Source organism: Nomia melanderi, chromosome 1 (assembly GCF_051020985.1).
Source record: "Nomia melanderi isolate GNS246 chromosome 1, iyNomMela1, whole genome shotgun sequence".
Classification (NCBI taxonomy): Eukaryota; Metazoa; Arthropoda; class Insecta; order Hymenoptera; family Halictidae; genus Nomia; species Nomia melanderi.
In genome coordinates, this window is record NC_134999.1 from 34,787,575 (window position 1) to 34,815,180 (window position 27,606).

The 27,606-nt window shown below is 46.9% G+C and overlaps 3 protein-coding genes across 5 annotated transcripts; 2 read left to right on the top strand and 1 right to left on the bottom strand.

The window, feature by feature from the left end:
• Positions 1-998: 998 nt before the first annotated feature.
• On the bottom strand, positions 999-11,295 carry LOC116428465 (uncharacterized). Its single transcript, XM_076370803.1, has 7 exons — positions 11,190-11,295; positions 9,543-10,911; positions 6,173-6,180; positions 5,891-5,989; positions 4,231-5,630; positions 3,220-3,316; positions 999-2,584 (listed from the first exon to the last, which is right to left on the bottom strand). The coding sequence occupies exons 1-7, from the start codon at positions 11,194-11,196 to the stop codon at positions 1,233-1,235; spliced, it is 4,332 nt and encodes a 1,443-aa protein (XP_076226918.1). The 5' UTR covers positions 11,197-11,295; the 3' UTR covers positions 999-1,232.
• Positions 11,296-14,090: 2,795 nt separating this feature from the next.
• On the top strand, positions 14,091-26,866 carry LOC116428460 (plasmolipin). The gene is made up of 4 exons (XM_031980126.2): positions 14,091-14,470; positions 24,785-24,952; positions 25,042-25,155; positions 25,741-26,866. The coding sequence occupies exons 1-4, from the start codon at positions 14,297-14,299 to the stop codon at positions 25,822-25,824; spliced, it is 540 nt and encodes a 179-aa protein (XP_031835986.1). The 5' UTR covers positions 14,091-14,296; the 3' UTR covers positions 25,825-26,866.
• LOC116428454 (dynein axonemal intermediate chain 3) lies at positions 14,484-24,778 on the top strand. Of its 3 annotated transcripts, none has more exons than XM_031980114.2 (2): positions 14,484-21,643; positions 21,715-24,778. In XM_031980114.2, the coding sequence occupies exon 2, from the start codon at positions 21,735-21,737 to the stop codon at positions 24,654-24,656; it is 2,922 nt and encodes a 973-aa protein (XP_031835974.2). In that variant the 5' UTR covers positions 14,484-21,643; positions 21,715-21,734; the 3' UTR covers positions 24,657-24,778. The 3 variants fall into 3 exon arrangements, with proteins under 3 accessions (XP_031835974.2, XP_076224647.1, XP_076224736.1); XM_076368532.1 differs by having other exon boundaries at positions 14,484-21,418; positions 21,511-24,778; XM_076368621.1 differs by having other exon boundaries at positions 14,484-14,725; positions 21,511-24,778.
• Positions 26,867-27,606: the final 740 nt, after the last annotated feature.

Here is a 27,606-nt window from a genome sequence, read left to right on the forward strand (position 1 = left end):
ATGGGAGAGAAGGGAAAGACAGCGAGGATGGAGGACAGAGGACAGACAGGACTTCTTCTTAGCTAGTCAGAGAGTCATATTGGAATAAAGTGTTCTTCAGATTTTTGTTATTGTTAACCACTGAGCGTATCTTTTCTTCTTTTCATTCCCTGCCACGGCAACACGTGGGATTTTAATAAATAAATCCTGCAATAATGTAATGTACTTGAAAGATATCTTGACGAAGAGTCACACCTGTGAATAGAACTGACGTCACGCTCGACATAACTAATGATAACGTTACGACTAACAAAATATGGTAATAACACAGTTATCGAGGAGAAAATGCAAACGAAATTCGGCGTGCAAAGGGTTAATTGAATGAACATCGATTTCTTTTATGGACAATGGGACAAACTGTTCGACGGAAGTCCGTAAATTGAGTACGAAGGAGCAGGTAAAGGAGACACAATTCAATTTGCGGTGAGGAATTTTATTCTTCGGACAGAATGCATCCGTACATCGAGGTCTTGTTAGAGATAAGCGAAATTCCGCGGACTCTCGAAGCAAGTTTGAAAGAAAGGCGGACGACGTTCGAACAAAATCTTCCTGCGCGCGATCTTCTCGTTCGTTCTCCGAACACACGGCAGAACGACGTTCCGATAATAAAGAAATCAACCCTCTGCACTCCAGAAGTTTTTCACCGGAGCTACTCAATGCTCCCCGACGAGATGACATTTCCTGAAATCGACTTAGCGAGAAATCACACGTACATCGAGAAGGGAAACTAATTTCTTTCGATACTTCCTATATTGATGCATGATACGAAATGTAATATTAAACATTAATATCAATCATTTACAATTTTCCTGTGTCAAATCAGTCGTCGACTCTGGAGTGCGATGAGTCGATACCTGTGACTGCCGCGATCACCGGCGTCCGTGAATCGCACGAGAACAACTGCAATACGCAAGACAATCGACGCCGAATGAAGATCGTTAAGTAACCAGATAATAGTGTTAACGTAAGCGTCGTAACACGGAGTAATTAATAATCGTTCGCATTCGTCGTCGTTACGAAGGAATAAGTGAAAATCGACGTGCACGCGTCAAAATGCTGCAAAATAATCCGTTATCCTTATGAAGCGTATGCTACGATCGGAGGAGAGAAGGAATAAGGGAAGCTTGGAAATCGCGAGAATCGGGACGTTAGTGATTCAGTGAATAGTTTCGAGGAATGCTGTATGGAAGAGCTTAGCAGAATTTCGAATGTTTCTGGCAGCACTGGGCTTGCGACTGTTCAACGCATGTTTTGCTGGGACAGTCGAACTTCCAACCCTCGTCACAGTGGTGAACCACTTCGTACCCTTCCTTGCAAAGATAATACATGCTGCAATCACATTCGTGCTGCCTCCTATCTCCTGGTTTACACACTATAGTGCATTCGACGTTCTTCGGCCAGTTACAAATCTCCGTTTTCCTGTCGTAGTAAAGACCTTCCGGGCATTCCTGGACCACCTTAATCCCGGCCCAGCATACGTAATACTTGGTGCAATCCCATGGATGCGGCAGACGTACTTTACCAATGCAATCGGAGGCGGGGCATTCATCCGGCGCGTCCTTGCAGTTAGTGTTCTTAGGCAGGTCGCAAATTTGCAGGATCTCGTTGTAGTAGTACCCGTTCGTGCACTTCTCGACGGTTACGCTGCCCTCTCTACATTCGTAATATCGCGTACAGTCGCCTGGGAAAGGTTTCCTCCATGACTTCCAGCCACAGCCGGGGGTTGGTTTTGGAGTTGTTGACGTAGTCGTGGTTGACGGAGTTGTCGACGTAGTTGTCGTTTTTGGAGTTGTTGACGTAGTCGTGGTTGATGGAGTTGTTGACGTAGTCGTGGTTGACGGAGTTGTTGACGTAGTTGTCGTTTTTGGAGTTGTTGACGTAGTTGTGGTGATAGGAATAGGTCTGATGCAATGAAAATTCGTTGGATCGTCACAGATGCCCCTGATGTAATCGAATTCCTTGCCATCCGGACAGACCTGGCGTATCGCTTCCCCATCCTCGCAATGGTAGTACAATCTGCAGTTGCAAGGGTGCGGCAGATTCGGGTTCTCGTTAGATCCGTTCCGCGGACATTCAATTTCCTGGTACTCGTCTCGCAGCGTTGCCTGCGCGGAACACTCCGCCATTTGCCACCAAACGCACATGCTCTTCAATTCGTCGAAGTACAGTCCCTGATTGCACTGTTGCACGGTCTTCCGGCCGTTCTCGCACTGGTAGTACAACGAGCAATCGGTCTCGTGGGGCAACACTGCGTTACCGACCGGTGGACAGTTCTTCGAAGGCGGTCTCTCGTCGCCGCAGTGCTCGAAGTCCGCCGCGTGGATCGGTAAGCATTCGCCGCTCCTGAAATCGAACAACGTCCCGGCGGAGCAATACTTCAACGCCGGCCCCATGCTCGTGCATTCGTAATGCATCTTGCAGCTGCACTCGTGCGGATACCGCGCGTCATCGGCGGATCCATCCGGAAAGCATTCGATCGAAAGGTCCGCGCTGGCTGCAACACCGGTCGCTATCGCGATCGCGGCGGCGACCGCGAACAGGAATCCTGAAATAGATCAAGTCGCGTGATGGTTTCGTGTCGCAAACGAAGGCGATTCCTTAGAAAAATTCTCAGCCTCAGAGTAGAACTATCGCGAGTCACTCTCGCCGCTGCTTCTCGCGGGTGGAGATTCCCTTGAGAATAATAACGAGCGCGACGATTCCTTCGAATAATCATCTCCAACGTTCACCAGCGGGAAATGCTCTCGAGAGTAACTCTAGATAGCTGTGCTCTCAAATGAACGAGCATCTTTGCCGAAGAGAGGAAACTAGGCTCTCGTGATCGCGTTTGGATCATCGTCGGAAACACCGTGTCTCCTAATTGACCACTGCGAATAACTTGGGAAAATATTGCGCTGCTCTTTCGAACAAACATCGCACGGATTCTCGATTTTCGATTAGATAACCGTAGCACGGATCATTTATCGCGCACCGATAAACGGGGAACTTTAGGCTTGAACTATACATTCGGCTAACCGATTCGCCCCTCGCCGATGTCGAATTGATTGGTAAACGCGATAGCATCGGCGAACGTCACCGCTGCTGGAGAAACGTTAGAGCCGCACGGATGTATTCGTTGCAGGGAATTGTGAGAAGGTAACGTGGCGAACGAACGAGAAGGCAAAGAGAATGTTTACTCACCCATCATATTTAGCGGGATGCTCATCGGAAATTGAATAGCAGCACGTTGTCTCGGCCTAATTAATAAGTATTGCGAAATCAGATGTACATAGCGCGGCTTTTATAGGCAAGTCATCTTATCAGAAAAATAACAGATTGGGTAATCATACCGGATATCTGATTTCGATGAATTTATTCCCCACCATTTCATTCTGGTTAACTAACTGGTCGTGATCCTCTGACACATGTCGTTGTACGTATTTTGGCGATAATCGCGACGTAGATCTTACATGGCAGCCTGTGTGCGTCACAGATTATTGGAGCTCGTTAAGATGGTATTAATCAGCGGTTGCGCGTCGTATTTTTTAATTATACTAGTCTTGTATAGTAGGTAATTTAGGTACGTAACGATTAATCGTGTTTACGATTAAGTCAGCAATCAAAGTAACATACGGGCAATCGAAAATGATTCATCAAGTTTTAAGATACGCTTATATCTTCTATCCTGACACTAATATCGTACACCTCCTTACACATGTATTCTTATATGTGTATATTCAATAATTTCCTGTTTTCCTTGACCTGAAGGAAGGTCTGTTTGCCACAAACACAAAATGAAATACCTTCAGGAACAGAAAATAAATTGTTTATAACAATAATGTAATCATAAAGTTCCATTCGCGTTAGAATTACAAAAAAGAACAATGAACGAATTCACTTCAAATATTTTATTATTACTTCAATACTATCCTTATCGAATAGTCATAACCATGGAAGCTAAATGCAGCGTAAAATTAAAACCTAAAACAATAGTAGCATACAGTGTCTATTAATCCTAAACTGCAATGGTGAGTAGAGTGTAAACATGCAGCTACATTAAAAACCAAAATCATGCACGTATATACAAATTCTTTCGTCAAATCGTAGGAGTTCGTCATGTCATCTCAAGAAATGTATACTTCTTCCCATAAAGTGATCCTTTCATACGTCAACTACTGCATTTCTCGTACTTGAAAGCAGTATATATTATACAAAAGAAATTGGCTTCTCTTCACAGCCATGTACATTATCGGGATAATCACAAACACCCAATACCGGGTTAAAAACTAAACCCACCAGGCATGAACGAACCGACTTAATTCCGTCATTGCATTCGTAGAATAAGTGACAAACAGATTCATGCGGAAATCGTACTCGTCCATGTGTTGGACATTCGCCTTTTCCTGTGCTTCCAGTTGGTGAACTGTTTGTTGCTTCTGAAGTTGATCCCTCGGTAGTAGGAACTACTGTCGATGGCTCCTCCGTAGTAGTATCTGCTGTCGATGACTCCTCGGTGGTAGTATTTGCTGTCGATGATTCCTCGGTAGTAGTATCTGCTGACGATGATTCCTCCGTAGTAGTATTTGCTGTCGATGATTCCTCCGTAGTAGTATCTGCTGTCGATGATTCCTCCGTAGTAGTATCTGCTGTCGATGGTTCCTCGTTAGTAGGAGCTGCTGTCGATGGTTCTTCACTGCTAGGAGCTACCGTTGATGGTTCTTCACTAGTAGGAACTACGGTCGATGGTTCCTCAGGAGTAGTATTTGCTGTCGATGGTTCCTCACTAGTAGGAACTACTGTCGATGGTTCCTCGGGAGTAGAAGCTACTGTCGATGGTTCCTCGCTAGAAGGAGCCACCGTCGATGGTTCTTCACTGGTAGGAACTACCGTCGATGGTTCCTCAGGAGTAGAAGCTACTGTCGATGGTTCCTCGCTAGAAGGAGCCACCGTCGATGGTTCTTCACTGGTAGGAGCTACCGTCGATGGTTCTTCACTGCTAGGAACTACCGTCGATGGTTCTTCACTGCTAGGAACTACCGTCGATGGTTCTTCAGGAGTAGAAGCTACTGTCGATGGTTCTTCACTACTAGGAACTACCGTCGATGGTTCCTCTGGTGTAGAAGCTACTGTCGATGGTTCTTCACTACTAGGAACTACCGTTGATGGTTCCTCTGGAGTAGAAGCTACCGTCGATGGTTCTTCACTACTGGGAACTACCGTCGATGGTTCCTCTGGAGTAGAAGCTACTGTCGATGGTTCCTCACTAGAAGGAACTACTGTTGATGGTTCCTCAGGAGTAGAAGCTACTGTCGATGGTTCCTCGCTAGAAGGAGCCACCGTCGATGGTTCCTCACTAGAAGGAACTACTGTTGATGGTTCCTCCGGAGTAGAAGCTACCGTCGATGGTTCCTCACTAGAAGGAGCCACCGTCGATGGTTCTTCACTGGTAGAAGCTACTGTCGATGGTTCCTCACTGGTAGGAGCTACCGTCGATGGTTCTTCAGGTGTTGAATAACAGCGGAGTTCACCGTTTGACACTGTACATACTGTTGGAATGGTTCTCGCTTCGATGAGAGTCGCCGAAACGGCAACGAGTAATAGTAGATAGAATCCTGCAAGTTATATAGTGAATTATGCAGTTATGATCGATAGCTTCATTCACCGATTGGAATCTTCTTTAATATACATCTTTTTTCAACAATTGCAATTATAACGTTTGATTATGCGCTGAGGTGTAGCATATTCAAATTTTATTCGTTGGAATGTTATTAATGTTGCTTAATGATTGTATACGACAAATATTTCGAAGAAAAAGTTGTTCTTTAATTTTGTTGCTTGTAGCTAATAACTGGGTAATTTTCCATGTACTTACCTCCCATAGCGTTCGGTTTGACTTGGTGGTCTTGAGCACGATGTTCACCTCTCTTATTTCTGTAACCAACTACTGAGTAGTTTTGTCTCTTGCCATCACCTTTATAAGCGTCCAGAAATCTTATCGTGATTGTCAATTAGGATACAGGGCAAGTTCGCGAAGATTCCACTGATCTAACGACATGTCTTTTCCAGATAAGAGGAAGATGTTTATAACTTACTGAACTTATACTTTTATAGTGAACGGAAACGAGATCGTTGATTTGTCGGAGTTAACTCTCACTCGACAACCTAGAATATTAGATCCGCGAGAGATAATCCATTTTCGGTTATTAAAATGATAAACTGCTACGAAAACGAATAAATGCTATGAAAACGAATATCGGACACGATTGATCGATATCGCTTTCCACTATCTGCTTTTACAGATTATATAACAACTTTTATCGGATGGATAGTGACTCGTGACAATTATCAGCGATATTGAAACAATTCGGTAAGAACATTCTGGACAGGTACCATAAATCAAAGCGTCGTCTTTAACCCTTGGACGACAATATTTAAATGTATTTTAACACAAATTTGCATGGACTCCGTTGTTCTAACAACTTTTTATATTTTACACTGATACACTATACACTTCAGTATTATCCAATTGATTAAAGTAACAGTTGATATTGGCCATACTCTGAGAGTAATGTCGTACCTCGCGATTATTCGAAAGTAACATTAAAAAATGAAATTAATATTATCTATTGTATATTTATTACAATTACACATTATATTTTATACGGTAGTAACACCGACAGATTTCGCCATTCTTCATCGATAATAAATTGATTGAATACTGGAAATATTCTTATTGAAAGTATTCTTCTCCTGTTTATTTCACGAGCCGTTTCACAGAAGGATCGTGACCAATAATCGAGCATGATTTTCCATTGTACTTTCCGTTGAATGACGTACACCTGACACACTTGAAATTTGACGAAATATCGATAGCCTTGTAAAGCCCATCGTATCAGCGTTGTTAGCGTTAAGCTGAGATGTTCAGATAGTCTGTCGAGTCACCGATTCCGTTCAAGCTGTTTCGAAGAAACCTGGCTCGTTCGACGCAAATTACTCATACCGGTGTGACGAAAATAAAAAAAAGCTACTTTTAAAAATCAGTGGTCCCGTTAGACTCGGCCGGAAATTGATTATTCCACCGACTCCGACATCCATCTGTGTTTACCCTTTGCACTCCAGAGCCGCCTCTCAATCGCCGATTGATTTGACACGGCAAGATCATGAAGTTTGATATTTAATATTAAATTCTGTGTCACGCGACTGTATGTGAAGTATCGATAGAGACTAGTTCGCTTTCTCAATGTACGTGCGATTTCTCGGTAGGTCAATTTCCGAAAATGTCGGCAGCATCTCATTAGAAAATACCGATATCTGGTATATCCGGTGAAAATCTTCTAGAGTGCAAAGGGTTAACACATCTGATACCAAGTATCGATAAGATAAGTAATTATGTCAGATATTTTTTTATATTCATACACATTTGAATAGACCCTGTCGGTATACAACAGCAGACATTAAAATATCGTACGCGGTCGGCAGGCCGCTGATTCTTCCGCGAAATCAATTATTTTCGAACTAACTGAAAATGAAACGATTCGACCACCGTGATCGGAACCGATAACGATACTTCATTACGCGTCGCGTATAATTAAGGGAACGCGTTATCTCGAAACAGGCGAGGGACAACACTTGACGGGATTCTGAAGGAGTTGGTGTGCGAAACAACAATACTTTATTAGGTAATTTCCATTAGCACCTGCAGTTGCACAGCTTCAATAATTCCTGCCGACGGATTCACGATTACAACCTCTACGGAGCGAGATATATCTTCGATACTAAAATCATCTCGAGATCGTCTGCTCCTCGAAAAATCACCGAGTCGTTCGAATCGCGGAACCGTATAAACGTTGAATAAAAAGCTATAGAAACACGGAAGAATATCAAATCTACCGGAAAGTTCTGTTCGATAACGTCGTCTCTAGTTTCACTAGGAACGAGGCCAATGAAAGAGGACATTAGTAACAATGGAGATTATATCGTTAAATATGAATAAATCTGTTGAAAACGTATTAGTTTCTTTCCATTGAAACGCGGACAGAACTTTCCGGCAGACCTAATACATCGAACGAGCTCCGCCATTCTGTTTCCTCCCGTACGCGCCGGCTGCCATGATCTGTCACGACCGATTCCGACGCGCGAGCCAATGGAAACGTTCCGGCGACGATTCTCACGCGATAAAGTGCCGTAACGCTCGTTCCGCGTGTCACGGGAATCGCTCGTGATACTTTTCGCGCCGAGTAGCGGACGAATCAAATCGCGTTATTCTCGTCGAAGCGGTGTACACACGTTTTATCTTAACGCGAAAGCGGCTCAGTTAACCCTTTGCACTCGAGAATATTTTTCTCGGCAAATATTCGTTGCTTCTTTGCGAGGTATCAATATGTTTCACGACGTAAAGAAACACCTTGTGTAAACGAAGCGACAGAACTATTTTATTTCGATGCTCCATGCGTCGATGCATTATATAAAATTTGATATTGAATTCTAAATTTGATCACTTCGCGCGGTCAAATCGAATGGCGATTGAAATAGCGCCGCTCGAGTGCAAAGGGTTAAACTTTGTCGAAAGACGACTGCCTTAAAGATACCGAAGCTTTTATTCGACAATGTTTCATGTATTTGAACTTTTATTAAGCGTAGAAAACAATTCAACAACAATATTGATATTAAATAGTAAACGAGTTTAATATTCTTATCCGAGGTTCGACTGAAAATGAAATATCGTCGATCAACTTCCGTTGATTCGCACTATGAAGTGGATATCTGAGGGACCCTACATGAATGTTCTATCGTATCGAAACTAAACCTACCCACAACCTAATAAATGCTTATCAAAATAATCACATGCAAATTACGATCACAGTATATAGAAAGCCTGCGAGCAGTATAACATTCCCTTTCGACGGTGAAAAATGTATTGTCCGACTCGTTTCATTTGATTCCACGATATATCGTTGCTATAGAAACAGGTGTATACAAAGTGCCAGCACGTTCGTTGATTAATCAATTTTCATCCGCAATTGTTCGCAACTGAAGATTACCAGGGGTTACTTACGCGAGATGCGCAACGCACGGCGTGCCGTCAGGCACGCGCTGTTGGATAGCGTGATTTCAAACTTCAGTATTACAACGTTGTTCGTATATATCTTTGATGCACCGAGCACGAACCGACGCGGAACTGTAAACACTAGAACTGCCGTACCAGTCAAAACGACCGGTCCCAATTGTTTTCTTCCGCGATTACAGATTAAAAGCATTGAACATTCGAAATGGCAATAAATAGCTTCACTCGAATACTACGAATGCCCGAAGAAACACAAAATAACCTATTGTCGCAATCTTTATTGCGGATTACATACTAATCGTGTTCAATGCTCGATAGTTCTAACGTCAAAGGAATGTAGATCGCAAGCGGTACCGCCAAATTTTCATGAGAATGTAATCGATCGCTTAGAGGAGAGTTGAAAGATAAGCGCTTGCTCGCAAACAAAAGGATTAACAGCTGTCAAAGCGACTAGCGATACCATAACGAGGTCGCGTTGTTGAACTCGTAATTCTTGTTCCTCGTGCAACACCTCGCTTCCTTCGGATCCTTGCATGTCGATGTGTCGCAATCGAAGTTCATGCCCTTCGGGCAATAACGCACCGCCCAGTCTTTGTCCCCGTTGCAAACGTAGTACATGTTACATTGGCATTCGTGGGGGTCCCGTTCGCCAGGTGTACAGCGTGGCGGTTTAGGCTCATCGCACTTCACGTTCTTCGGCAAGTCGCACATCTCCGTGTTCTTGTTGTACACAAGGCCGTCCGGGCATTTCTTCAACCTCTTTTCGCCGTTATCGCATTTCCAATACCACTCGCAGCCCTCGTCGGCTGGGAAACGCTTCTTCCCGCAATCCGTCGCGGGACAGTCGGGATTTCCGCCTTGCGGCACGCAATTCGTGTTCTTCGGCAAATCGCACGTTTGCAGGGGCTCGTTGAAGTAATGGTTCTCCAAACACTTGCCAGGCTCGATCCTGCCCTTGACGCACTCGTAGTATCGATTGCAATCGGTGAGGTGCCTTTTCTTCGACCTTGGCCAGTTCAAGCAGCCCGTCGGCGGCGAAACGGTCGTGCCACGGGTGTTGCAGATCGCGAGCGTCCACCACACGCACATCCTTTTGTACTCGTCGAACGCCCTCCCCGGTTCACAACGCCTCAGAGTCTTCTTGCCGTCCTCGCACCTGTAATATTGATAGCAGTTCGTCGGGTCGGGTATGTCGACGTTCCCGTGGGCCGGACAACCATTCGGATCCTTCGGCTTGTTGCAGTCCGCCATTTCGCTCGACACGCATTTCATCAGCTTGTGATCGAACAACTGGCCGGCTGGACACGATCTCGAGACCAGCTCGCCGCCCCTGCACTCGTAGTACAGTTGGCAATGGCATTCGTGCCAGTAACGCACCGTCTGCTGGGAGCCCGCTGGCGGACAGGTTTTTACATCGGAGCCCTTACTTTGGCAGGCCAGCTTGACCGGATCGAAGATCTTGCCCTGATCGCACTTCAGGGAAACCTTCTTCCCCTTCACGCATTGATAGTAACCAGTGTTGTCAGCCGGGTCCGCCCACGGGTGGTTGTCGGTGACCGACTTGCACTCCGGGTCTAGATGATGCTTGCAGTCGCACTTCTCCGCCGGGCCGCAGGTCTTGCTCTCCAGGTCGAAGCAGAGCTTGTTGCCGCGATCGTCCTCGTCGCAGTCGGATAGGAACTTCTTCCCCATCAGGCATTTGTAGTATTTATTGCAGTCCGACTCGTGAGGGAGCTGCACCGGTTTGTCCCAAGGATCCAACTCCGGACACTCGTTGGGAATCGCCGTGACGATCCCGGTCGCGGCGACCAGGACCAGGAATAGGATGTCTGGAATGAAACGAGAACGATAAACTGTTGCACCTTTTCGAAGTTTCCTATTTCTGTCCTTATGTCCGTCAGTTCTGTTCCTATGGTATTGTTATTTTAAATTGTCACGCGCGTCTTCCGTGTTCTTTCTTTCGTTTTCCCCTTTCCCGCCGTTCTGTATTCTGTTTGCGGATTTCTACGCTTTCGTATAGTAAAGGCTGTCCTATAACGCGCGATATCTTCGATGATAACATCATCGGATCTGTCACGATCCGATTAATAGAGAAAATGCCTCTTACCTCTCATGTCAGGTACGCACGATGCACCGCCGTGTAAATTATTTCCAACGATATATTCGGCGCAACTGGCTCACGCGCTTTCTTTTATAAGGCAGACAGCTTATCGCGCAATGACAAACGGGGTTATCATATCTGGCATTCAGCTTTTATGTCGTTACACGTCTCCCAATTTTTCCTTCCTTTCGGACTTTACACCCCGCCTGGCGACCCTATCATGCATTTGGAATGCAAGCTAGTCACGATCGCTGCGAGCAAAGTTCGGCGAAGGTGTAATCTGACTAAGCCGATGGAAATCGATCAACCGGCGTGGGCGAATTATCTTCATTACTCGGGATCCGTCATTGTTACCACTGAATCTAACACACCGGTTTACAAATCCGTAATTCACGGGACCCGGTTCCAATTAACGGGTACCAAGAGTCGAGACGTGTCCGGGGGTTTCCGTTTCCTTTCAACTACGCCGAACATTTTCGCGAAAATTCGTCGGCTTGTCGAAACATGAAAGGTAATTGTGGTTCATTGTAATCGATGAGTGTATTCCTTGGTAGACATTGAACGGCCATCATGGTTCTTAGATTACAAAACCCAGATAGCTCGATAAATTAATTGGTTTGGATTCGCAAAATTTCGCAGCGCAATCAGTACGCGATCGCAACTGAGCCGAATATGATTCGGTAGATTAACGTGTACTTCATTTCTCATTGGTAGTTGATGTTTCAAAATATGCATTGTAACCCTGTTCGATAAGATTCCAGTAAGACTTCCTTACCTTTGCGACAGTAACAATACAAAGAATCCGAGACTCCTTGACAGAACGTTTCTATCCGTCTGATCTCTCTGATACTAATGGATTCCACCTGATGAACATAATTTGCGTAATTAATCAAATGTACGTGCTGCGAGTACAATTCGACGATACTAATCGCTCGGTTATTCTATTCTGGTTTCAATATCTCTATCAATTCTATAGGAACATGTGAGACGAATCTCAATGGACGTCCGCGTGTCTGACTAAAACCGTTTAAATCTACTGACAGTGGACAGTCTCCCTTGATCACAGTGAACGACGCGTACCTCGAGATACAGGAAACGTGTCCCTGTTTATTTTCTTGTCGCAATATTAAATTTTTCTATATCATCCCTTATAGAGGTTTACCAGAATATTAAATATAATTCAACGTACGTAAATTATATTGTTCTATCATATGCCCTGAAGTGTTCATTGGCAACGCAATTGAAAATAATCTAACCATTTTTATGTAGAACTATGGCGCTCATATTTTCTGGTATTAAAATGCTTAAGAGGATTAAACGTCGCAGTTCTACGTACTGGCATTATTAATCGCAAAATAACACATTCGTCGAAATGAATAATAAGGCGATTATTCAAACGTTATGACGGAATCCGAAGTTTTGTTGAAACGAACGAATATTATCACGATTCTTAGAGATTCACGCCTGAGGAACAAACTGTGCAGAACAAATGCGCAATGTTGGTTGCATTCTGTTAGGGGCAAACACGCGTCCTTGCTTTACCGTGACGGTAACATAGGCACTGACACTACATCGATAAAACGTGTTTTTACCAAATTCTCCGTCTTAATTTGAAAATTGTCGGAAATCCTTCTCGCCGATATTTTCTTCATACAAAATGAATCTGTCGGTGGAACATGAACCCGATCAGGGCATAAACTTCTAGTAATTACAGGAGGTGCGCTGACATGGTAAAATCTTTATTGCCAAATTTTGCATCTTTACCATCGCGGAAAATCCTCCAATTGAACGTTGTTTTTATACGAAACGATGGTAAATCCTAACATTCACTCCTTCCCGTTTATCTTTGCTTATGATTCTAATTATTTTTAATGTTCGTTATTGACACCATGATTCTAATAATGCATCTAAATTCCAATTCTTGCAAACGGCGTGTGTTGGAAGTGTAATAAATAATATCGAAAGTGACTGAAAATGTAGATTCATTAAGCAGTACCTTTTAAAATGTTTCACGGAACACAAACCGTTTCTATTTAACACCGCGTATTAATAACTCTAAAATCCCAATATATGCACTATACGACATAAATTCGTAAGAAGCTAATACATAATCCGTTTGTAAGTCCGAAAGCATGACAACCGATTTACCATACTCAAAACATAGTCAGCCTCGACTGCTTTGCACAAAACAGTTTCCCTATTCGCCGTTTCGGCGTAGACGGCAGGCCTAAAAAAAATCTGTGTCGCTCCTCGATTCAACACATTTATTTACAATGTTCACCAATTTATAATTGAAACACTTGTATCGACCAACTCCTCTGACGTCTGGTTTTTAACTATTTACACAACTATTTCCGACTATTTACAAAAAGAATACCACGGACGTTAACGGAAGAATCTTGAAACCTGTAGTTAAACAATTTCAACGAACACAAATTGACTTTATCAACAGTCCACGCTCCCGACTGGCTACGAACCTCAGGTTCCCCGCGCAGTCGGTAATGCAGAACATTGTTGAAATAATATCATACTCGGTACCGTTAGTTTTCCAAAATAACAATAACAACGAACCACGCGTGATTCTAAATCCGCGATTAGATTACTGTTCGAAGCTCGATAGAACGAACTTAGCGCAGCACGATCGATTCCGACGAGTTCGCGTGGTAACGGAGGCGGCTCGTTTAATTGAGCGGTAATTTGGAATATAAATGAACGTACGATTTCGAAGTCTCGCCGAATAGAATCGGCTCGACGAAGCGTGTTATGGGCCAGACGAAAACGAAGCGGAGGAACCCGACAGCGTATAAGGAACGCGGTGATCGGTGTCTCTCGCGCTTCGACTTGATAGTTGACAAGTTAAGGAATTCAGTAAGGAAGGGGAAAATAGATTACGGTGGGGGAATAGCGGGTCGTTGGTTAATACGTAGGTAGTATTCAGTGGTGAGGCCTGCGTGCGGGCCGTGGTGAGCCAACAGGTGTTTTGGATTCGGTTTTACCAGTACCGGTTCTCTTCTGATTCTTTAGTGGTGCTCGCGCCGCTACCTTTCACTGACGAATCTGTACGTCGGCCGAATCTTTACCTGCGGATACAACTCGCCGCGAAGATACGTAATATGATGTCTGAAACCGCGGTAACAATGGACGGTTCCAGCAACAACGCCAGCAACAATCCCCGACAAGTGCCCACGATGAAGACGGAACCAGGTCAACCGAACCCTCTGGCAGGCATTACATTAAATGTACCTTACTTCAAAACTATACCGGGCATCATTAAATTAGTACAATTGGTGAGTTGGAGTAGCATAATATCCCTTACAACCGTTCCCAGTGATAACGCGGTTTCAACGTTGAACCGAGATAATGAACCGCCCTCGCGAAACTCCTCAGAAAAGAGCGCGTTTATTTCGACTTTGATTTAGAATTCAGTTCGCGCATCGTTATATGGATTTCTTTCAGAATTTCTCGGGGAAACGTGTTATCTTTGTAATAATCGAGAAGGAATCAGGTTATTTCCGTCTGGTAGTTGTATCGTTAATCGTGCGGTAAGTCCCTTTGGAATATTATGGACAACACTTCGTGACTTCGTGATAAATTTCAGGCGCTGGGAATAATTAGCATTACGTAAGCGCCGCGTTGTCTCTCTAATTAAATCTTGACAGTCCGTCTTTCTGGGAAGTATATATTAGTATTCGTAGTAACGCACCGAACCCGCTCCCGATGTACGAGTACTCGTCCCGCGCGGTGTCATATGTCGTATTAGATTTTGGCACTCGTTCATTGTTCTTGGCGCTAAGAGCCTCCCTCGGTGTCTTTCATGCGGCATTGTTATTTTAAACGCGCCTTTTCGGAGCGCTCATGATTTTCCGGGCTAAGGGGCTTCGTTACGAGTGCCCCGGGTTTTCCTTCGACGGATACCATTATCCGTTGGTAACCGCTCGACTCGTCCTCCGCGACGAAACAGGCTCGCGGAATTACAGATTGTACGGTTTGCATCGTGACGTTGAACCTGCTTGCAACGGCATAACCGCGTAACGGTAATCCCCTCGCGGAACTGTTGAAAATGTGTCCCTAAGGCGCGCAGGGGACAGCTTCCAAATACCAGCCGACCGTCGATTCCCGAGGCGCCTGAATATTCCCGTCGAGTCCGATTTTAAACGACCGTTCACGGTTCCTCGGAAGTTTCCACAACGTTCCCCCTCGAAATCGTAGATACCGTTAGGCGATCAGCATCGGTAAGCATCGTTTCTCTCTGGTTCACGCACGTGCAGCCAGAGACACGCCCGGTTACGTTTTCTCGTTCCGTCGCCGCGAATAAACCGGTGATTACTTTCGATCGATAGAGCCGAGTAAAAGCGTACGTATCGATTCGGCTAGACCTCACCTATGGAAGAGGCATCACCTTGGTCGCTCTCGAATCGGCGAGAACGATACCCGCGAAGTGTATCCTTCCCAATCGTCGCCGGATCGATCGATTCCCTGAGAACAGAAACGGCACGAGGACGATAAAACGGAATTCGGTGAGACCGCGCGGAGGAAGCCGACCTTCGCGTAGCGGTCTCTCGCCGGGCAAAAATAGGAAAATGGATGCGTGACCAATCCCAATGGTGACTTTGCAACAGGCCGATTAAATTACCCGCAGATGGAAATCAAATACGCCACGCTGTTATTTCATGAGCGTTCCGTTGTCCTCGGGACACGTTCGACGTAAACTGTACATTAGCGGCGGTGTATTTGTACGTTGCGCGATGAACGCCGTGGATCCTCTTCAATTATCGTGCCGCGATCTTTCCGCGTTAATTAATTCGCGAAACAAACCTCGGGCTCGTCGAAATTTTCCTGTTACACATCGGCCGTGCATCGATGATACCGAAAAACCGGTTCCCGGCGAAGACGGTCAGGCTCGCGCGACGAATACAAAGAGAAAAAGAGCACAGCTGAAACGATTCACGATGTCGGTGACATAGTTTCGATGCTATCGGACAGATCTTCCTATGAGCTAGACACGTTCGATGCCCGTATATGTTCATCCCGATGACCGGGACCATACGTGGCGTCCCACATACTCGGAGTTCCATCCTACTGTCATACGGCGAGGCCGTGGCCGCGGCAACGGTATCGAAACAACTCATTAAGAATTCAAGGTGTCCTTGACCTCCCTCCAATGATTTTCAACCTGCCATGCCCAATTTACCGCTAATCGCGTATCCACCGCGTGCACGTCGATTTTAATGCTTCAACCGTGGCTTCGTTTCGGCCGGCGTTTCAGATAGCATCGTTCCTTATCGTTCTTATCTCAGTTTCAAAGGCTGCGCCCGGTGCTATGCAAATCGAACGATTCGAAGTTCACCGCGCAACAATCGACGACGAGATTCACGGCGGAATTGCGTCCAGGCTGGACAAGAAGCGGCACGATAATCCGGTTAGCATAATAGAAATGCTGTGTATCGCGTCTGTCGCGCGTCATATTTATTCCCGGCTGCGTACGTGTGCGTTGAAACCGCGCGCTGGTTTAGTCTTACGTTAGGTGCCATTACACGCGAACATTTTTCATGGTCACCGATGCTCTATAGGCATCCGCGGTGTCCCCGGGTGTTCGCGAAGCATTTCTCGAACGCGAACGCGCAGGCGACCGTTCGGCCGAACGCCGATAAACGAAGGTGCACCTTCACCGCACCCCTTTTCCTGGTTGGTCAGGAAGTCGACTCATGCCCGTCCGGTTTTCTAAACGGTACCACCTTCGCGGCCGGAAGTACTCTTGCAGATTCGACCGATCTTAACGACTCCGGTTGCGTTAATTCGCGCGGCGATCGCGTACGTGAGCAGGATGCGCTGAACTTTTTCGTCCGGGCGATCTAGACACGCGTGCTCTTCGGTTAACAATGACCTGCTAACGCGTTCGGTGCCGTACCACGTATGGTACACGTTTTTGTAAAATACTTTTAACGCTAGAACCGCCGAGTGGAATGACTCATTCCTGATTTCCGCGATTGTCAGAAACAGCAGATGCTTTTCTGGAAGTTATTAGGGAAGTTGAATTATGAATCAGTTAGAGTCCCGATAGATGCACTCTTGGAGCTGCTATAGAGAAATCTCAGAAGGCTTTTTATATACGTTACAAAGCGACAACATAAGGAAACAATAGGAAAATGTACAAAAACTACCAGAAACTCGAACATAACTTAATGTTCCATTTAAACAATCAATACAGTTCGCAAGTGAAATACGATCGAAACTTCCGTGGCAGGGTGCGCAACCGTCAGTGAAAAACGCGTGGGAAATTCGCGCAGTTTGCCGATCGGTATGTTTGCCGAAAACGTGTCTCCTTAGGCGGATGACGTAAGAAGGTATCCAAATAAGTTTATCGCGTGCAGCTCATTCCTTAAACTATTCGACGGGGTGCTGCTCGATACATTCGGAATGCCTCGCGAGGCGTGTCCGCGTGAAACGGACTGTTTCTACTCGGAAGATCGGCTACTCCGGCCGCAAGTTTTCCCCGGCTACGCCGGACGAAACGAGCGGCCCGAGGGATTGCACAATGGCGATTATTACGAACGTTCCTCGAGTCGTTGTGCCATGCGTTCCTATGGTGTGTAGGCTGGCCGCGAAGCATATCGGCTGGTGCAACAAGTTATGCACCGCAGTTAATTGCACGCCAGTACTTTATACGCAAGGACAAACCGCGCCTCGCGGTGCAGGCCGACGCCGGCATTTTCTAGCCGTTACTTTCCAGTCAAGAGAGCCGCCTATCCATTTTTCCCCGAGATAACGCCGAGCCGCCGATACTCTCGCGATAACGCGCAGCGTTTCCTGAAAAGCGCAGTATCTGCGAGCAAGTTCCACTCTTACTGGTTCACCTTTGCCTCTCCCCGGGCCTCTGATCATCGCGGAATGACGCAAACCGCTGCAGAAGGAAATTACGCGGGACACATATATAAAATGCATAATCCGTTCATGAATGGCGTACGGGCCGCGTCACGTCGCTTCGCGGACGCGAACAATAATACGCGTGATTCACGAGGAACGTCCCCGGCCGGCGGCTAACGAAACAGACGAATAATTTCTGCGCTACGCCACTGTCGTAAGAATACCCGGCGCGACAAGGGAGACCTGTGCGCGTGCACACGCACGCGCCGATACACCTGCGCCGAAGGTAAACGGTGCGACGTTACGCTGTCGCGTGTGTTCGCGCACGAACACAATCGAAAGCGCGCCGACGCGAAATCCGTAGCCTTATTTAATGCGATTTGAATTGCTAATTGCGAGACTATTTCTATAATCGGCGCATATTTCACCGCGATCGTACGAGCGCGATACCGCGCGTCGCTTCGGTCGAACCGTAAATCTCGGAATTGCAGAAATTGATTCGCAGATAAAACGCGGCAGCTCCTTCGGAAAAAAGGCAGATTTCGTCACGCCGGGAGCTAGCGTGAATCCTGCCGGTTGGCTAATTATCTTCGAACGCTTGCCGAACGATTTACGCGAGCGTATCGGTATCGTCAGCCTATCGCTCCCCTTTATGATCCGCGATTTCCGGCGCTCTCGTTTTCGTTCCCGTTCTCGTTATCGGCGATAAACAGTCGAATGTTTACTTCGCTCAACTTTGTCGAGTTCTGCACGCTCGACGCCGAGGAGGATCAGGTCGGCAGATAAAGGGGGAATGATTACAAATACTTTATTTTCGGAATGTTCAGATAAAGTCGGACGCGAGTCATCGCTGTTTTAGGAACGTTCTTACGTCACCGGTACGATTGTACCGTGTATCGTCGATCGGCATTTCAAGTAATCGCGAGTATTAGATTTCTTTCGAATCGCGAGGCTTTGTACGCGATATTCGGAGAACGGATGTTGATCGTTCAATGAAGAAGCGGGCTTAAATCGCGCGACGTTCGCCTTATCGGGTCTCGTTAATCAGTCGGTTAATCGGTTAATCAATTGAATAAGCAACGAACGCCACGAAAACGGTCTTAACTGCATAAGTATCGGCGTAGGTTGTAACCGGTAGCCACTTAGTAACCGCGTACAAATGTGGCGCATGTGGGTCGTCGCAACGTTTCTCCTCAAGTCACGTTTTATCTCTTCTCAGTATTCAAGTGTTTTAGTAATCCTCAGCGTCTACCATCTGAGCGGTTTCCTTTACGCGGATCTGCATCTTGGCTTCGGTTACCGATGATAGCGACGCGAGGACTACCGTCTTCACCGCGAGAAACCTCCTCGAACGCATACGTTAACACCGGATTTACGGAAACGTCAATGCGACGGATGCTGCACGTTCGAAACATTATTTAGCAACAGTTTCAGTCGACGTTGACTCGTAACTGTACGAATACGCGATACTCTAGTTTCGAAGATACAATTTTCGCAACTTACCCAGACGAGCACTCAGTTTCCTAGGAACGGTAGAAGTGTAGAATGAACACTTTATTCTATTGTTCCTGGAGAACTACATGCTCGTCTACATTAATCGCGAAAATTCTAGCCTCAACATCAGAGCACCCAACGCGTGTTCGCATAATTGAATCGGAATCGACTGTTACTGAATAATGTTTAACCCTTTGCACTCCAAAAGTGCACCGGAAATATTCAATATTTTCTAACGGGGTACAGACATTTCCTTAGATTGAACTAAGAAATCTCACGTGCATTCAGGAAGAGAACTACTATCTTTTAATATTTCGTATATTGGTACATTATACGAAGTTTAATATTAAATATCAAAGTTTACAGTTTTGCTGTCAAATCATTTGGCGACTTAGAGGCGCCTCTGGAGTGCGAAGGGTTAAAAGGTTCAATATCCGTGAAATCGACGCGTTCCGTAAATCCAGCGTGAAATGGAAACGATCGTGTCGATATTCGGATAACGTTCCCATTCTCCGCGACACGCAGGTGACACGAGAGATCCGACGCGGCGGTGATTGCTCCGGAATACGGGCCACTGTGTCGTTTCCGTTTTATTCGTTCGTTCTCCCCTTCGACTCGTTAAACAAATTCGCCCGACCCTTGACGATATTATCTGGGAATCTGTTTCGCAGGGTGTTCCCATTAACGTCTGCGCCCGTCCGTCAAACGCTATGGGCGAACCGTGGACTCGGTAAACTCGGAATCCGAACGGCTCTCGCTAATTTTAGACGCCGTTCTGTTTCCTCGAGAATCCCACCGGTCATCGATATTGTCGCGTGGACGGCGAACATGGAATTCGAGACGCCTCGACGAACGAATATCCAACGAATTAGCGATTTAATTGACACAATTCCGTCGCGTTTCGCTCGGCCGCTCATCAGTTTCACATTCACGGGACGAATAGGATCAAGACCTTCCTGTCCGCCGCTGTTGTCGCGTTCTTTAATCAGATGCACGCTCGACGCGCGTATTAAATCGTTTATTGAAATTGCCGCGCTGCGCTGGCCAGACACGCTCGCACCGTGTGTCCCCCCACCCATGAATAATAATGTTGAACCGCGGCCTATATTTCCGAGCCGGTATTTACCATTTGCTAAGTTATTTCGAGAACCTCCGTTATTTCGCTTCACACGAATCAAACGGACGGCATGGATATTCCGTCGACGGTTTCATCGAGCGACGCGACTCCGTTGGAACCGATTTTACGACGCCGGGAGGGAGAGATCTTTTTCTTATCGGTTTCTTTATTCGTCGTCGATTTATGCATTCGCGAGGTGACGTTGTTCGCGCCTCGTCGAGCCGTTCTCGAAAGGTCGGCGAATGAGCTATCCGCACGCGAGAAAACGAACAACCGGAAACGAACATTTCTAAAGTCCGCCGCGAGGTAGGCCGATGATTAAATTCTTTCGTGCCCGAGTCGCGTCACCGGCACCGTTACGAGTATTAATAACTTCCACGGCCCCGCGAGAAAGCTATAAAACATTAGGTGTTCTCGGCTGAACGTTTAAACCCTCGACCGACGGCGTTTTCGATCGGTGAAAGTAGAATTCTTCCTTCGCTGCACGGTTCCAGCGTTCCGATCCTTCGCACTTTCGCGCCCATTCACCCCTCCATGCATTCCTATCTCCTGTACGATACAATTAGCTGCACACGTGCGCTCATACGTGCATAAAGCGTAAGAAATGTTTCTAACACCGGGTTTACGGGCGTTTATCGTTTATTCTATTATTCCCAGAAGAATTGATGTTCGCTCGACGCAAACCGCTGCAGAAGGAAATTATGCGGAACGCGTATAAAATACAATTAGCTGCACGCGCGCGTTCGTACGTGCATAACGCGTAAGAAATGCTTCTCTTAACGCCAGGTTTACGGGCGTTTATCGTTTATTCTATTATTCCTAGAAGAATTGATGTTCGCTCGTTTATTTCAGAGAAATTGGGAGTTTGAGGAAAAGTTACTAGGATGTACTAGGATTACTAGGTTCGCCAGGTGATATAAAATTCTACGCCGATTTCTCGTGTTCCGAGAGTCAGTTAACAGCAGAGATAGGCTCCGGTATAAACGTACGAAAGGCGAACGTCGAAGTATTTTACGCAGGAAAAGCGAGCGTCCAGTGAAACATAACCGTTTCCAGGGTGCAGGAAAGTTTGGTCGATGCTCGCGTACGGTCGCGTCAGTCGTGCGGCAGCAGTCGGTGGCGGGAGGGAACACGTAATGCCGAGGAAAAGGGTGAAGTGTCCGCTAGGTTGGACGCTGCTCGCCGAAAATATCGACGATGTAGAACGCGTGAAGCTCGATCTCGAGACGCAACGGGAACTGGGTTGTGTGGTCGGAGAGCACGTGTTCCTGGAATACCCATGGGCGTACGTGGACAGAGATATCGTCGCGAGGTCCGCCAAGTCGGCGACGTCTCCGCTGCTGGTGTTCAGGGATAAAATCGAAGCTTACCAAGCTGACACGTTCCTCCTCGGCTACGCCTCGGATCGGCTGGTCTCCCGAGATTTCGTCATCTGTCTTACCGAACAAGCGAGGCGCGTAGTCGCGGAGCGAAACAGAAACATCGCGCGAGCTATCTCGACCAGAGTCGAAGGTAAGATAAGGAAAACCGCGAACGCGCGGAGGTCGTCGATCGACGTATCGGAGAGCGCCGAGACCTCGAAGGATACGAGGGGATTGTTCGAAATAGAAATCGTGCTGCCCGGAGGAGCGTTAGGCGCTGCCCGAGAGCTGGGCGACAGAGATTCGGATGGTTGCAGGGACAGCTACGCGCAGCTAGTGAACGCGAGCGAGGAATTCCGGAGGATCGAGAGGAGATGCGTCTGCCGATCGGTGCAAACGCATTTGCCGCCGCGCGAGGCTTACGTCCAAACGTATCGCGGCTATCCGAAGAACGCTTGGACGCAGTACGACGAGGACGCGTTCGACGGGGAACCCGCCGAGCGGAGTCTCGACGATGGCGTCGAGTCGAGGACAGAATCGGAACGCAACGACGACGAACGGTCCAAAGGGAGGAGCGACGTTCATAGCGCGGTAAGCGACGAGGAGCCTAGGGAGAAGACACCGTTGGATTTATTTCTAGAGGCTCGCTCGCCGGAGACAATGGACGTCGTAAAATACAACGCGGCCGTTAACTTGCACGTAGACGACATACAGAATTTGTCTCGGCGCGGGGAACTTCGCGTTCGAAGCATCGCGCGGATTACGCCGGCTTTTCGCGAGCTGTTGTCCTTTGCCGACTTCAATCTTACGGCGAGTAAAATGGTCGCCGACGTCTCGTTGCACCCCGTGTCAACGGAGTGCGCAGTGATTTCTTATGTCAGCGGTTCGACCGAGTCCCTCTCGTTAACGAATTGCACGGGTTCCGATCGGGATTTACAGTCCAGCGTACTCGTTTGGAAATTCGAGGATCCTTTGCTCCCCTGGCTCCAACTGCAGCACTGCAGAGAAATTTGCTGCGTCTCGTTTTGCCCTCACGATGGTAACATTGTGATCGGAGGTTGTTCTGCCGGGCAAGTGATCGTTTGGGATCTGAAGCGTTACTTGGACGACGATGAAAGGTTCTCTAAGTCTAGAGGAAACCCAGCGATGGTTCCCGCCTCGATTATCTCGGACGAACGTTGCTCCCATCGCGTTGCCGTTCGAAGGATCGAATGGATGCCTGCCAACTACGAAACAGAATCGACTAGAAAGTCGAGGGACTTCGCGGAAGTGCAATTTCTAACTGCTTCGGAGGACGGCGCGATAGCAGTCTGGAGTCTTCCCTCTTTATCGAGCTCGTTGAGAAACGAGCGCACGGATGACAATGCTGACGCTCCTTTCGAACCGATCTATCGATTCGCAATCCCCGGCGAGGAGTCGCGGAGGATTACTTTGTTGTCGTCGTGTCTTTCGTCCGTCGAAGTATCTCGGGAACGCGACGAAAGTCAACAGGAAACTTACGAGCCGAGCGCGAAGGGGACCTATCGCGCCAAGTGCCTGTGGATTGGTTGCGCGGACGCATTGATAAAGTGCGTGTGGGACGAGCAGATGGCCGACGCGGAAACGTCGAACGTCGCCCAGTGCGAGCTTTGGAATCGGTCTTATGCGCACAACGGTCCCGTTACGGACATCCAGCGATCCCCTCACCTCCGGGACGTTCTTCTGACAATCGGCGGACACGTTTTCGCAATTTGGAAGGACGATTATCTGGATTCCCCATTATTTTGGCGGAGGACCGGTTGCCGGTACACAGCCTGCTGCTGGGCCAGCGAACCCGGCGTTTTTCTGCTCGGTAATCGGCGTGGCGAACTCGAACTGTGGGACATAAGGAACGAGTCGAACCGACCGGCCCTCTCCCAGATCGTCTCCGTGGCGCCCGTCGTTCGGCTGATCCCGATGGATCGCGTCGTCGCCGGCGAACGCGTCAAGACGGTCGGCGTAGGCGACGAGTCTGGATTCTTCCGGGAATACAGGCAGCTCGGGACCGATCGCGCCGACGAAACGATCGAGAGAATGGACTGGTTCAGAGAATACGTGTCGAGAGAGGCGCAGAGGAAGAAGGTATTCGCTGATTGGCAGAACGAGTTCCTCGCGAACGATCCGTCCGTTGTCGCGAAGATATCGGCCAGATGCGACGCGGAACGGAGGAAGGAGTTCGAGGAAGCGAGGGCAAGGCTTCGGAGGGAGGACGAAGACCGGTCGAAGTCGAGAGCGGAGAAGCGCGTCCGCGGCGCCTCGAAATCGGCGGACGTCGCTTGGAAATTGAAGGAATACCAGAGGACGAAGGCTGTTCTGCTGAAGAAAAAGAATTTGGACCCGATCGATCTGGAGGCGAAGAGGCTTCCCCTCGTCGTTTCGAGCGCGGAGAGGAACGCGAAGCTGAAGAAAGCCCAGGAAACCGTTCGCCGTCGAGAGGCGTGCTTCTCGGACGCGTTATCCGTAGAATTTCCCGAGCGACTCGAATCGAAGAGCGAGAGATCGGAGATCGGAGAAGCGGCGACGCGTCTTGTCAGATCTGTCGACGAATACTTGACAGAATTCGACGAGCTACGGGACGAAATTTGTCGGAAATTTACGAAAGACTCTCGATCGACGTGAAACGGCGAAACGATAGGGGTACGAGGGAAGAGTAGCCTTGTCATTCGTCTACCAGTGAACCTGTACCGAATGGTATTCGACGATTCGAGCTATTGGATCGCTGACAATCGTATTTGTGACTGTTACAGGTTCTTGGGATAATATGCATGGCATGCGCATCACCGGCGAAAGTGTCCGCCACCCACTGGTTTCTGTTTGTCGTCGTTACAGCCTTCATCTCCAGCGTTCTGTGGTGTTTCATTTACTTCTTGTCGATCCGGGAGGCACTTAAACTACCGATCAACTGGATCTTGTCGGTAAGTGAACGCGAAGATTGCTAGTCGGTTAGCTCTTATCATTGACGATACAATATACCTGTATCCGTAACACCATTCGTCGCTTGCAGGAACTTCTGAATACGGCGGTGTTCACCTTTCTGTACTTGATTGGCTTCATTGCCCAGCTGTCTCACTGGAGTGCGTTGCACGGTAATCTCGTATCGTCGAATATCGCCGCCGGGGTAAGGGAAATTCGTTTTGCCCGTAAAATTATCCGTTTGTCCGTCTAACAAGGAAAAGGCCAGATAAACATCTGTCTTCGAATGACACTCTCTGCATGTATAGTAGATATCTAGAAGTGAAAAACACTTTTTCGATAGAGGTCTTCCATTTTCGAGAACTAAGTTTCAAGTTTTGCACGTTACTATACAAGATGATTAGAAGAATCCTACTACAACGAGGTGTATCCGGCTATGGCGCTGCCGGTAACTTCCGAATCTCCATGCTTGGAACTCTGTTTCTCCTCCATCTTCCTGTTTCCCTTCGAATTCTGATCTCCAAATATCTTGTATTTTATTATTACAATAAATTATTATTATTTGCCGTCTTATTACACTAACATGCGAACTCAAAGCTCATTTTCCCCGAAAACGGAGGACCGTTGTGAAAAAAGCCACCAGAATTTCTCATTTCTAGATATGCACTATAATCCGTAGAGCCTCATCAAAGGAAACGGATTTTCATGTCGAGCCCTCTCCTCGTAGTTTCCAATTACCGTTACGCTACCCTCGAGCACCGTGATAATTGTTCGGTCGTTGCGCCAACAGGTATTCGGAATCTTCAACACGATCGCTTACGCCGCAGGAGCGTACTTCTTGTTCGTCGAATGGAAGAGCAACTCCACGCAGTGAAGAGGACCGAAGGTACTCGAAGAGACATCAAGGTACCTGAAGAGCACCTACGGTCAGACTACTACACCGCGGATCTATATCCGGTCCTGCGTTCCACGATTCGTCAACAGCAAGGACACGGTCTCCGGAAATGACACGGAATACCATAGAACTCGCCGATATCGACGGGTCGAAGCTAGTCCAACGAGGAGACCCTTTTCAAATCGAGTGTCGTAGTTTAACCAGAGACTCTGTAACCCATGTGCCTTAAGGATAGTTCGCTCGACTACGCGTTTCGATGATCGCCCTCGTCGCTGCGTCGAAAACACGAAGGGGAAGAGTAGTATTCCGAACGATCGCGGGCGCGATCATCGATCGCAAAGACGTATGTACAATTAAGAAGAACTCTGCGCCAGCCCAGGACGGGTTATCGCGTCGACGGGATGTCCGCGTGGTAATCGGCTTATCGTCACGTCGCGTACATCTCGTGGCATCTCGTCACCGCGTGATTCAACGGCTTTCTCGATGGGAACAGTTGTAATTAGAGGGAATATTTGTAGCGGCTGTCTCGCAATAATCGCGCCACGAGTTCGATAATGTCCATATTGGATAGACGAATCCTCGCGGCTGATTCTCGCGAACGACAAAACTTACAAAACGAGTAAATACACGCTCTTCTCTCGTTGTTTGCTAACGTATACAGCGCGTGCGCCACGCTCCCGTCCAGTTCACTTTTCTAACTGCGTACCTTTTTCACACTGTCGCGAATTTTTATTTATATGTATACACAAATTATATCTATATACATGCATATATGCGTATACCTATACAGATACAGATACAGATACATCGTACACGTGCATATACATATACATATATATACATGTACATTTATATTTTCTATCACTCACACGCAATGGGGCACCTGTGTAATTCCACGTTCGGCGATGCATACGTAAAACAAGGCAAAATTCGATACGAGGCAAATGAAACTATGCGAGTATCTACATTGTATTCTCTTCTGTGTACACATTACCATTGAAATACACAATCGTTTTTAACATTGTTGTCGATACTCATGTTTCGTAACCAAATGTTACGTTGAACGGGATAGACGCGACTGTTTGGACGGTTTTTCGAGACAACTGTGCTGTCTCCGTGGGGTCGTACCGATCATTTCAATGATCTTCGAACGTAAACGATGTTAACCCTTTGAACTCCAGCGGCGCTTCAGTCGGAAATCGATTTGACACAGGAAAATTGGAAAATTTCATATTTAACACGTTGAACGCCGCACGATTTCACGGAGCAAAATACACAAAATGGAAAAAATATAATATCAAATCATTTCATTGAATTGCATTATTATTATTACATGTTCATCTAGCTGAATGTCACTGCATTATGCAGTATTATTTATAATATAGAAATGTTTTCAAATAATCAACGTTTCATTGAATAACGTGTTAATATTAAATTTTTTGTCGTTCATCTATCTGCCAAGTATTCGGATAAAACAGTTTCGTTCCTCGATTGTGTGATTTCTGGTGAAACTAGTTTCAGAAAATGTCACTTATATCTCACTAAAAAATGTTGACTACCTCCAGTGAAATTCTTCTCGAGTACAAAGGGTTAAGATCTCAAGAAGCGTTAAGAATCCCCAGGATTTGTCTCAATCGTTAACTATGCGGATGCACGAGAAATAAAAACATATGTTATCGACCGAGTTGACGTTTACTTCTTTATAGCAGTCAATTCTATCGAGTATTAACCCTTTGCACTCTGACGTTTCTCACTATAAAC